This window comes from Arvicola amphibius, chromosome 2 (genome assembly GCF_903992535.2).
Source record: "Arvicola amphibius chromosome 2, mArvAmp1.2, whole genome shotgun sequence".
NCBI classification, from domain to species: domain Eukaryota; kingdom Metazoa; phylum Chordata; class Mammalia; order Rodentia; family Cricetidae; genus Arvicola; species Arvicola amphibius.
Window position 1 is genome coordinate 103,511,061 of NC_052048.2, and position 13,010 is coordinate 103,524,070.

A 13,010-nucleotide genomic window follows, 5' to 3' on the forward strand; every position below is an offset into this window, starting at 1 on the left:
TTTGTAAATGTTTTGCTTGCATGTTTGTGTATCACATGTGAGCATACCCACAAAAGTCAGAAGAGGACACTGGATCCCCCAGAACTGGAGTTTTGGATGGTTGTGAATTACCAAGTGGCTGCTGGGAACCGGACCTAGGTCCTTGGAAAGAGCAACAAGTGCTCTTAACTGCTGTGCCACCTTTCCAGCTCCATGATGGTAATTTTAACTGTCATCTTAACACAACCTAGCATTACCTAGGAAGAGGGAATCAATGAGTATTGTCTAGATTAGGCTGGCCTGTGGCATGTCTGTGGGGGACCATCTAGATTACATTAATTCAAATAAGGTCTGCTCTTGTGGGTGGCACCATTCCCTAGGCAAGGAAGTGTACAGAGGGGGCTGAGCATTAGTAAGAACGCATGTATTCATGTCTTGCTGTTTCAAGTTCCTGCCCTGTCCAGCTCCGTTGTCCCCATGATGGACTTTAACATGGAAGTGCGAGCCAAGTGCCTTTAAGCTGCCCTTGTCAGAGTATTTTACCACAGCAAGGAAAGCGGGACAGCAAAACTGTTGCGGTTGTGGATATGTTTTTTGTTTGTTTGTTTGCTCGAGACAAGGTTTCTCTGTGTAGCTTTTTGAGTCCCTGTCCTGGAACTAGCTCTGTAGACCACGCTGACCTCGAAACTCACAGAAATTCTCCTGCCTCTGCCTCCTGAGTGCTGGGATTAAAGGCGTGCTCCACCATGGCCCGACTTTTGGATGTGCTTTTATCTGCAGTATGGGGAGCCCAGCGTCCCGCCCTGACCCCGGGGTCCTCTGACTGTGTCTTCAGCTGAGCCCAGAGTTGTTTAGACAAGCATGCTTTTCGGTTTGCATTTGTTTTTACTCCTGTGAAATAAGAATGGCTGGATCTACTAGCCTCCGGTGTTGGTACCAAAAGTCCAAGCACAGCCTAAGGGTGCCAGGTCAGGTGATGCTCCAGGAGGCAAGGATGCCCCGCCCAACAGAGATCCGGGCCTGCCACTGCTTGGTCTCGGAGGTTTGGTTTCCACCTGAGTCCGGTCAAACCCGGCTCTCGGCCCCGCCCTCCATACAGCCCCGCCCACAAACGGTCCGGGCTCGGCCCCGCCAGGCCCCGCCCCCTTGCGCAGCTCGCGGAAGCCGCTGTAGACATGGTGCAGGCCTGGTACATGGACGAGTCCACCGCCGATCCGCGGATGCCCCACCGCGCGCACCCCGACCGTCCGGTGGGCCTGGAGCAGCTGCGCACGCTCGGAGTGCTCTATTGGAAGGTACGGGTGCGGGCTGGAGCACCGCGCCCCTGCGCATGTGGTGAGGGGCGTGGGGTGCCGCGCATGCTCGGCACGGCCCTCCCTCGATCTCTTTTAACTACAGGGTTTTGGGCCTGCTTTCTTCTTGGCATGCGTCCGCGCTCACAGCTAGTGTTTGCAAACGCAACAACGCCACCTGCCAGTCACGTGGTAGCGTGTTCCAACACGAGAGGGCGGCAGACATTCTGGGGCGCTGGTGGTTCTAGCCTGTCAGCACTGGTGTGGTCAAACTGAAATGCAAACCTGCTGGCTTAACGTCCTGCTTGCCTGAGAAACTTCGCAGAGTCTTGTCCCTTAAAACCATGGAGGCCTGGGGCTGGAGAGATTGCTCAGCTAAGAGCATTGACTGCTTTTCCAGGTCCTGAGTTCAATTCCTAGCAACCTCATGGTGGCTCACAACCATCTGTAATGGGATCTGATGCCCTCTTTCGGCCTGCAGGCATACATGCAGACAGAGCACTCAGTAAAAAACCAACCAACCAACCAACCAACAACAACAACAACAAAAAAAAACCCATGGTGTGACCACAGCAGAAGTAAGGAGCTGTGGATGCAGCAGCAGAGCTGATGCTCAGGTTGGCCACGCGAAGGTGGGGACGATGCTGAAATCCATCTCTTCCAGAATATTTTGGGGCTAGGAAGCTGGTGAAAGGGGACTGGAGAAGACTATCTGGTATGCGCATGCTCAGTCAAGTCTCCCCGTTGGCCGCATGCCCAGAAAATGATGAGGTTGATGCGTTTTTGGCCTCCTGAAACAAAAGGTCACTCATTCGACACCAGCTCGGGTATGGGGGAAGGTGGTTTCAAAAAACACAGCCTTCCCAGTTTCTGAGATGTAATCTAGGCATCCAGGATGAGCCCTGCACACTCGCATGGTGACCTCCAAAATTAGTGACTTTTAGTTAACTGAAGCCACATCACCTAAGTCAAGCAGTGGCTCCGAGGTGCCAGGTTTGCTCAGTGAGGCCTCTGGCACTCCTGTTGAGGGATGGAGTTAGTCGTCCCTCCCCCTGCAGAAGTTGCTAGGGAAAGGGACAGAGCAGGGTGACAGGAAGGCTCCTCTCCTGACCACACCTTTGGATTGAGAGAGTTTTCATTTGGAACATTGTGTTAGTCCGCTCCGGCAGTCCTCCTCACGGATACTTTAGACTAGGAGACAAACTCAAGACTTCACGCATAACCAGATAATCTGTAAATAGCAAACTGGTTGCACTGTTGAAACTGAAACCGGATCAGGTGTCTGGTGAAGGCCTGCTAAGAGCCGCTCACACAGCCGGCTTACCCAGCTCCCTTGCAGCTGAGAACGCTCAGCTCATTCAGGAGGAGTCGTGACCCCACCAGGGGGCCCACCTTTACGTTGTCTTGTGGGTGATGAGGTTTCCACACTGGGATTAGGAAGGAGCACATTCAGCACCGGAACTGGCATTAAGTGTGTCATGCTGCAGTCTTGCTAAAAAGAATATATTAGGGCTGGAGAGGTGGCTCGGCGCCAAGAGCACACGTTCCATTGCTATCGGCTCACAATTACCTGTAACTCCAGTCCCAGGCGATCTCATGTTCTTCCCTGGCCTTTGTGGACACTGGGCCCAAGAGTTGTATACAGACATACGTGCATGCAGAACATCCAAACACAAAAGATGTATTGGTGCCTGTGTGTTGCTGTGCTGTTCTGTGATGATGATAAAATGTGCACTTCTTTGCAAAACGAAAACTAAGCGTCACTAAGTTCAGTGACGGTGGTTTCATGTAGGATTTCAGACTGGTTCTTCCAGGAGCCTTTGGAGGACGAGTCAGGAAAAGGGCATTAGTTCTTGGCCAAGAATAGGTAGGATTGCAATATATGAAAATTGTGAGCAGGAATTTGAGGTATGGGACCCTGGCATTAAAGGGTGTGAGTATGTATTCTTTTTCTCTTTTTTGAGATGGATTTTTGCTGTGTAGTCCAGGCTAGCCCCCAACTCACAACTCTCTTGTAGTGATGAGGTGAGCAGGCCTGCTTTTCATCCTGCCCAGCTCCCGCATAGCTAGCTTAGCCCTGGAAATAATAACACACAAATTGTATTCTTTTAAACATTGCTTGGCCCATTAGCTCTAGCCTCTTACTGGCTAATTCTCATATCTTGCTTTAACCCATATTTAGTAATCTGTGTAGCACCACGAGGTGGTAGCTTACCGGGAAAGATTCAGCATGTCTGACCTGGTGGCTGGCTTCATGGCGACTGTCTCACTGAAGAGAGGCATTGCAATTGCCTGAAGCATCTTGCCTCACTCCCAGCATTCTGTTCTGTCTACTCCACCCACCTATGTTCTGACCTATCAGGCCAAGCAGTTTCTTTATTAATTAACCAATGAAATCATCAGATAGATAGAAGACACACCTACATCACTCTCTCCTGCATTCTGAGTAGCTAGAGTTACAGTCATGGGCCATCACAACACTTTCCAGTAATTTTTTTTATTTTTAGTTTTTTTCATTTCCCTGCTGTGGGATTCAGTAATTTTTTAAAAAAGGATTTTAATTATTTATTATGTATAATGTTCTGCCTGCATGTGTGCATGCACGCCAAAAGAGGGCACCAGATCTCATTACAGATTGTTGTGAGCCACCATGTGGGAGCTGGGAATTGAACTAAGGTCCTCTGGAAGAGCAGCCAGTGCTCTTAACCTCTGAGCCATCTCTCAATACCCCCCCATTTCTTTTTTTAAATAAACTTTTTTTTAAGTTTATAATATTTTTATTTTATGTGCATTGGTGGTGCCTGCTGGTAAGTCTGTGTGTGAGTGTCAGATCTTGGAGTTACAGACAGTTGTTAGGTGCCCTGTGGGCGCTGGGATTTAAACCCAGTCCATTGGGAAAGCAGTCAGTGCCCTTAGCTGTTGAACTGTCATTTTTCCAGCCCCAACTTTTCGGTAATTTTTAAAAGAGTAATAAGGAGTTCTTTTTTAGGTTAGAATCTAGATTTCTCTGACAATAGAGGGTGGTGCAGACAGAAGTAGAAAAGTCAACAGCTCTCTCAATCCATCTTGATGAACCTGAGCTCGGTCTGTGGGCATGGGAAGCATGCTGACCACCGAGAGCCTGGTAAGACTGCAGGGACGATGGCGAAGTGGTCACACACACCGAGGGGGGCTGTGTTTAGCAGGTATGAGGGATAAGAACTTCATCTGTAAAGGCAGAGGACCCAGCAGGATGGCTGGCAGGAGGGAGCGGGACTCAAGCAGAGCAGGGGTTTCCACCTGATGTTGTGGAGAATGGACCACCCATCAAAAGAGGAGGTGGAGGGCGGGGCTAGGACTGTCAAAGAATAAACGATGCTCGATGCTCTGTTTGGGCAATCGTGCCGCAGGTCTGGAAGGAGCACATTGCTATGCCTTGTTCATATAGGGCTGGGGAGCAGACCTAGCGCCTCGTGCCCTCCTAGGCAAGCATTGTACCAGGGAGCTGAACTCCAGCTCACTTGCTACACATCCTTGTGCTAAGCCGACCTCCGTTTTGCTAACACATATATAGCTGGATGCTGACAAGCATGAGAATGATCCAGAACTGGAAAAGATCCGGAAGGAGAGGAACTACTCCTGGATGGACATCATCACCATATGCAAAGATACACTTCCCAATTATGAGGAGAAGGTGAGTGGGCCCCGCTTGGAGAGAATCATCACTCTCCTGCCTGTTCACACAAGGCTTTCCATTTTGTGTGGTTTGGGGGCAGCAGAATGATGTCCTCATAGCATAGCTGGCCGAGTGCCTCCCTTTCAGCTCTTTTGAGGGGCCTTACTCTGGCGGCGGATCATCCCTCATGTGTGGTAGATCCACCAGTGACGCGTGGATCAACCTGGGGTTTTCTCCCTGGCATTTCCAGTTCTGCACCTGCCTCTTCCCTAAACTTGAATGTGTTCCTGGGAGCTCAGGGGCATTGTCTTCAGGGTACCTGACCACTTCACTGGGGCCATTTGAATTTAGTGGTATAGAGTCATTCAGAATGTCCTCACAGAGCGGAGTGTGTAATCACAGCACTTGGAAGAAGAGTAGCAGAAGTTCAAGGTCATTTCGCTACATAGCAAGTTGAGGGCCAGCCTAGGCTAGCTACATGAGACACTGTCTCAATTTGCTCCTTCTGCTCTTAGGGCTCTGGGGATTAAATTCAAGACGTTAGTCTTGGTGGCAGGTGCCTTGACCCACTGTCATCTCCCCGGCTCAGACCCTGGAATTTTAGTAGCACGACCCATTCACGTTGCCTGGCCCTAAGGGCTGGGGCTGCATGACAGTTTCCCTCTTGTGTTAGATCAAGATGTTCTTTGAGGAGCATCTGCACCTGGACGAGGAGATCCGCTACATCCTGGAGGGTAGTGGGTACTTCGATGTCAGGGACAAGGAGGACAAGTGGATCCGGATTTCCATGGAGAAGGGGGACATGATCACACTCCCTGCTGGCATCTATCACCGCTTCACGCTGGATGAGAAGGTGAGAGGGTGTTGTGCTGTGGTCCGGCCTGTGTGTAGACTTCCCAGGTGACCACGGTGGCCCACTAGCTGTGTTGTGCAAGGCCAGTCACAGCTCTCTCAGAGAGAGCCCGTGGAGCCTCTGGCTAGGGAGCCTGGCACAGCATTAATCCACAGGACTTTAGGCAAGGGAGAGGCTATCTTTAGGAGAGAGACCCACACCTCCACTGAGGGGGGAGCCTGCATGGGTCACTGATGTAGGGGCTGGTGGTTCTAATGCTCCTGTAGGGTGGAGACACTCTCATTCAGGAACCCCAGCGGTCGTGTCCTGTCTTGACCTCCCCAGTGTTGGGATTACAGGTGTTTACCACCAGACCTGTTCCCGTGGTGCTGTGGATAGAGCTGAGGGGCTCGTGCATGCTGGACAGACAGTCTACCAACTGAGTTACACCCCCAGCCCGAGTAAATTAAAAAAAATTATTTTTATTTTTAAATTATGGGTATGTCTGTTGGGGTAGGTGCATGAGTACTGGTTCCTGCAGAATCCAGAAAAGGGCGTTGGGTCTCCCGGAATTGGAGTTGGTGCTAGGAACTGAACTTGGGCCCCCTCCAAGGGTATATGCATTCTTAACTACTGAACCATCTCTCTAGCCTTCCAAATTAATAGTAAATGCACATGGTTTAAAGTTCAGAATTATCAGCCGGGTATGATGGTGCACGCCTTTAATCCCAGCACTCGGGAGGTAGAGGAAGGTGGATCTCTGTGAGTTTGAGGCTAGCCTGGTCTACAAAATGAATTTCCAGTACACTCAGGGCTACATAGAGAAACCCTGTCTAAAAAAAAAAAAAAAAAAAAAAAAAAAAAAAAAAATTCAGAATTATGAAGCTAGTCTGGGTGGCATGTGCCTGTCACTTCAGCATTTGGGAGGTTCAGACAGGAGGAGGATCAGGACTTCAAGATCATCCTCAGCTACTTACCAGGTTTTGAGGATACACTGGGTAAAATGAAACCCTGTATCTAAAAGAAGAACAAAATAAAAATTAAGAATTGTGAGATTGTAACATGAGGACCGGCTTGTTGGGGTTTCTGTCCTGTCCAGTTCCCACAGCTGTTTAACCCCAAAGAAAATCACACAGAGGTCTCCATAAGTTACAAACTGATTGGCCCATTAGCTCAGGCTTCGTATTAGCTCTTCTAACTTATATTAACCCACTATTCTGATCTATGTTAGCCACATGGCTTGGTACCTTTTTTGGCGGGGCAGGTCATATCCTGCTTCTTCGGTGTCTGGACAGGACTGCGAGAGAGCTTCCTTCTTCCCAGAATACTCCTGTTCTCATTGTCCTGCCTCTACTTCCTGCCTGGTTGTCCAGCCTATACTTCCTACCTGGCTACTGGCCAATCACTGTTTATTTAAAACATAATTGACAGAATATAGACAATGTCCCACACCATGAGAAGGATACAAGGTGTTCATGAATGGTGTTCTCTCCTGTTCCTTGGGGCCCCAGTTCTATCCCTGAAGGGCTCCAGTGGCTACATTTCTGTAGTTCATTTAGATCAGTGGTTTTTGACTCCCCTAATGCTATGACCTTTTAATACAGTTCCTCATGTTGTGGTGACCCCCAACTATAAAATTATTTCATTCCTACATCATAACCATAATTTTGCTACTGTTATGAATTGTCATGTAGATGTCTAGTAGGCAAAATATCCGATCTATGACCTCAAAAGGGTTGCTAGACACAGGCTGCGACTGTTTCACAGGGTGTTTGCCTATTCAGATTTACAATTCTTTCTTTCCTCCTTTTACCCCAGAGGCAGTGGGCCCTACATTTTACTTTTTACACTTGGTGTGCTTTGGGGTGCATAAGGCGCCCCACCTCTTGTTCACAGCTTCACCGTCAGGCATGTCTGAATTATTTAACCGTGGTTTATGCACTGCATGGGGAGTCCCTAGCGGTGATCTTATTTCCACTTGTTTGTGGCTGTCAGGAGTTCTGTGAGAACACATATTTGTCATTTCTACCCGGGTGTATTTATTTATGGAATGAAAATGAGGCTGCATGGGAACTGAATTTTTGGTTTAGCTAAGTGCTGATAAATTTTTCTCTCACCAGCTAGTAGAAGGGGCCTGGTGCTGGTCCTTAGGAAGTAGTGCTGGGGGCGGGAGTGGGCAACGAGGGTGGGCGGAGTCTGGACCTGTTTCTGCTCTGGTGTGGACCAGGAGGAGGAGCTGCAGATGCTTCTGCTGCTCCGAAGTGGCCACACCCCTTGTAGAAAGGTCGGAAGGAGCTGAGTGCTCAGTGGGTAAGCCAGCTTCAAGGGTTGCCTCGATGGTTCCCATGGAGATGAGTAGAAGTATCCAATGAGATGTGGGGCTTGTTTTCTAGAATTACGTGAAGGCCATGCGGCTGTTTGTGGGCGAACCTGTGTGGACACCATACAACCGTCCAGCCGACCATTTCGATGCCCGGGTACAGTACGTGAGGTTTTTGGAAGGAAGAGCGTAGCAATGCTGCCCGAAGTGTACCTGCAGTGTGTGAGGCCCTGGCTGCAGTCACCGGTGGGAAAGTTGCTCACCTCTGCTTTCTTAGGAGGAGTTGATGCTAGGCTAGCTAGCTCTCCTCGGCAAGATTGTCAGATCAGATTATTTTTAATCAAAGCATCGATAAAAGTGATTTTTACATGGAACCACAAAAATGTGAACAAGTGGCTTTAACTTTTCCTAACTCTGTCAAGACCTAGAGGTATGGGAGCTCTGGCTTGGTGTGTGCATTCATGCACAGTAGATCTTCATGTCCCAGAAGGTCCGTTTGTAGGTGTCTGTTGGACTGTGAAGCTATGCCCTTTGGAAGCGGGCAGTTATACCCAGCACAGTTAACCAGAAAGAAGATGTTTTTTCTCCCTCATCAATCTTTGGGTGATTGCTTTAAACTAAAGCAGCTACCTTAATTGTATGCTCATGGTAATAAATGTATTACACTCATGGGAATATATGGTATTTTATTTGGTTCATTAAAACCTCACGCTAGATTCCTTATATGATTTTATATGTGCATAGTTAATTTCTACATCAGGGCAGAAAATTTTCAGTGTGATTTCAGGCCCTTTTACAATTAAGAATCAAAAGAAGTAATGCGTGATTTCCCTACTCAAGTGCCTTGGGGCTGAACTGATACAATTTAGCTGTAGAACACTAACCTAGCACATGCAGAGCCCTGGGCATGGACCCCAGCACCACAAATAAAGAATAATAATGCTGAAATGTGTTTGTGTGTCGTGTGTTACAATTCCAGAAAACCCCAGAATCTGTGCTGTAGAAGGACAGGCTGTTCTCTAAGCGATTGCTCTTCATCACTGTGCTGGATTCGGGGGCTTACTTCTGCCATACAGGGGAGCTTGAGCCCCAGCTTCAGAACTCAAATGTGTACAAGCTGCACATCCTTTGCTCTCTCTCTGGAGCTCCTGTCTGTGAGTAAGGGCTGATCTGCTAGCTTTTGTCTACCAATTATTGTTCGTTTTTTAAGACTATTATTCTATAGCAGTGGCTGGCCTGGAATTGGATATGATGTAGATCAGGCTAGCCTCAAACTCAGAGATCCTCCAGCTCTTGCCTTCTGAGTACTGAGATTAAAGGTGTATGTATGCCACCATGTCTGCCTTTAATTAAAAAAAAAGTTATGTTTGAGTGTGTGTGTGCAGCCCATCAGTCAGAAGAGAGTGTCGAATCCGCTGGGACTGGAGTTTCAGCTCCATATGGATGTTGGGAATTGAACCTGGGTCCTCTGCAAGAGCAGCAATCACTCTTAACTTACTGAGCCACCTCTCCTGCCACATTTTTGTTGTGGTTGTTTGTTTTTAGTTTTTCTTTCTCTGTGATAGGATCTCTCATATCCTAGGCTGCTCTCAAATTCGTTATGCAGCCGAGGATGACTTTGAGAACGTGTGGATGGCCTTGACGTCCTGATCTTGCTTATACTTCCTCAGTGCCAGGGTTGTTGGTATCTGCCACTAGCTCTGCTTTCTACAGTGCTGGGGATGGAGCCCGGGACTTCACACATGCTGAGCAGGCAGCGTACCAACCAAACCTCAGCCCCAGCCTCCGTCTTCGGCAGGTTAGGCTTGCTCTTACGACCTCTTCCCGCCTCCCCTCCTGAGTATTGATTACAGGGGTTGGCTCCCACTTCCTTCATTTTTAGTTTTTGTGTTTTTCTCTGTCTACTGTGAATGGCTTTGTTCCCGTTGAAGACTGAATATGTCTGCTACATATTCATGTCCTACACTCAAACACATTTTGGATGTCAGAGATTGGGGGAAAATAACAGAATTCTTTCAGTACACCTCAGTGAGGTACAGACAGTGTCTTAGCTCTGTGAGAGCATCACCACCTGTTTTTGGTTTTGTTTTTGTTTTTTTTAAAAAAGACAGGGCTACTCTGTGTACCCTTGGCTGTCCTGGAACTCATTCTGTAGACCAGGCTGTAGACAGAGATCCGCCTGCCTTTTGCCTCCCAAGTGCTAGGATTAAAGGCGTGCGCTACCACTGCCTGGCCTCACTTTTGTTTAAAAAAGAAAAACAAAAACCCAAACAAAAAACACAAATGGCTTTATTGAGGTATTATAGACATATAATGCACTTATTTGAAGTGTCTAAATTATTTTTTTAAAATAGAGTCTCACTGTGTAGTTCTTGCTGGCCTGGAACTCACTGTATAGACCAGGCTGGCCTCTAACTCATGGAGGTCTGCCTCTCGAATGCTGAGGTGAGAGCCATGTACCACCGTGCCTGATTCTATTTTTAAATTTGGACCTAACATAGCCACATATACCCCTATCAGGGTGATGACCACAGCCACATCGTATACCCTGATTAGGGTGATGACCACAGCCACATTATATACCCCGGTCAGGGTGATGACCACGGCCACATCGTATACCCCAGTCAGGGTAACAACCACAGCCACATCGTATACCCCGGTCAGGGTGATGATCACAGCCACATCGTGTACCCCGGTCAGGGTGATGGCTACAGCCACATCATATACCCCAGTCAGGGTGATGATCATAGCCACATCATATACCCCGGTCAGAGTGATGTAGAATGATTCAACAGTCAGAAACGGCTTGTCTTTTGTCCCTCTGGTCTCTACGGTCTCATTCTGGAATCTGGTACTTGTTTTTCCCTTGCTTTCTTGGTTTTGGCAGAAACCAGGGCCTCACAAGCTTTTGAGAACTACCACAGTCTGGGCTCCTCGTTTCCATAATACAGCTTCAGCATGTAAAGATGGTGGAGCCCTTGGCTTATGCTGGGCTGAACTGGCTGCGAAGAGCCAGGCCTCTGTTGGGTGTCCTGAGAGCCCTGGTGTATTGGTGTTGGGCTGATCGTGCAGCTGGATAAAAGCATGTCTCACCCGTGGTAGACATGGAAAGTGGGAGGGTTGATGGCAGGAACTTGCCAGTGTGAGGATTTGGAGCCTTTTCCAGCAATAGAATTCAGAATATCTTGATGAACAGAGAGGTGAGGAGTGTTGGGGGCCATCGGAATAGGTGGAATGGCGGAGTGGCCAGATCATGGTGGGTGGGTTAGGTGGATATGCTGGATTGATGAGGGGGTGGGTGGGCAGGAAGAGGGGTTGTGTTGATGAGTGGGTGAGTGGCTAGAGTGAGTTGATTAGCAGGTGCTTGGAGGGCGATGGATCTGATTCTTGTTCAGATGTGTGAGCAGGAGCAATCATTTTCCTGAAAGGTTTTCTTTTAGAAAGTGCACCTTGTAAAAGGTTTCAGAACCTCAAATAATTTTATGGCTTACACAGTGAAAATGTACACAGACAGACAGATAGACAGACCGTGCTCGTCCAGTGCTTTTGGCTCCCAATTGCTCCAAAGCCTTGAAATCTTTCAGTGAGCTGTAGGATTGTAGGACATTAGCATGGTAGCAGAATCCAGAACTTCCTTATTTTAGGATGTAACCACCAAAACCCCCATGCAACAACAAAAATAAAAAAAACAAAATGCTGTGGATTTTGCTTGGTGGTTTCCTCTGAGTAGAACCTGAGCCATCTGTATCTCAGCTAAGGTTTCCGATTCTGCCCACAGCTCCAGAGTGCTGTGGACAGAATGTGCGCCCTGTGTGGGTTGTGGCGGACAGACTGAGTCCGTGTGGCTGTGATGGATGGACAGGCTGTGCACCTCATACGGCTTGTGGTAGACAGACTGTGCACCTTATGTGGGTTGTTGTGGACAGGCTGTGTGTCCCATGTGGGTTGTGGTGGACAGGCTGTGTGTCCCATGTGGGTTGTAGTGGACAGGCTGTGTGTCCTATGTGGGTTGTGGTGGACAGGCTGTGTGTACCGTGTGGGTTGTAGTGGACAGGCTGTGTGTCCCGTGTGGGTTGTGGCGGACAGACTGAGTCCGTGTGGCTGTGATGGATGGACAGGCTGTGCACCTCATACGGCTTTTGGTAGACAGGCTGTGCACCTTATGTGGGTTGTGGTGGACAGGCTGTGTGCCCTGTGTGGCCTGTGGTGGACAGGCTGTGTGCCCTGTGTGGGTTGTGGTGGACAGAATGTGTGCCCTGTGTGGGTTGTGGTGGACAGGCTGTGTGCCCTGTGTGGGTTGTGGTGGACAGGCTGTGTGCCCTGTGTGACACTGTGGCATTCCTGCTTTGATGGTAAGCAGAGTGTGGGCTGCAGGCACGTGGACATCGACATGATGATAGCATTGGACATTCTGAGATATACAGGTCTTTATGGGTCAGTGAGGTTGATGATGGTCATCCCACTGTCTGGTAGATTCTAGGTGTGTGCCATACCCGAAGGGAGCCCATCGCTGAGTTCAGCTTACCTGCAGCAGTGTAGCCTGCTTTTAGGTCATAACCAATAAAGCCAGCTCTTCCCATCAGCCCTTGTTATACCTGGGACAGTGTCTCATGCGTAGAACTGATCCCCAGCTGGTGGTATTGAGTGACTGGATCATGTGGGCTCTAGGTACGCTCGTGAATTAGTGATCGCTGATAGTTTGCAGTGTGGAGATTAGACCCAGAGCCTTCCACATGCGGTCTGCCTCCCAGCTGTGTACCCAACCCACCCTTGTCATCGTTTTCCTGGGTTCCATGTGCTTGTCTGTGGCAGCTGTTACAGAAATCTCTGTCTCAAGTCCACACGCCTGCCTGGCGAAGGACAGATCGATGCAATCAGTGACTGGCCTCAATGCCATTAGTGATCGGCCTCGCTGTCTCCATATCGCTCAGC

General features: G+C 48.8%; 1 protein-coding gene across 1 annotated transcript; it reads left to right on the forward strand.

Annotated features, from left to right (window-relative positions):
- The first annotated feature begins 1,113 nt into the window (after window positions 1-1,113).
- On the forward strand, window positions 1,114-9,026 carry Adi1 (acireductone dioxygenase 1). The gene is made up of 4 exons (XM_038320826.1): window positions 1,114-1,274; window positions 4,825-4,944; window positions 5,600-5,779; window positions 8,152-9,026. The coding sequence occupies exons 1-4, from the start codon at window positions 1,155-1,157 to the stop codon at window positions 8,269-8,271; spliced, it is 540 nt and encodes a 179-aa protein (XP_038176754.1). The 5' UTR covers window positions 1,114-1,154; the 3' UTR covers window positions 8,272-9,026.
- Window positions 9,027-13,010: the final 3,984 nt, after the last annotated feature.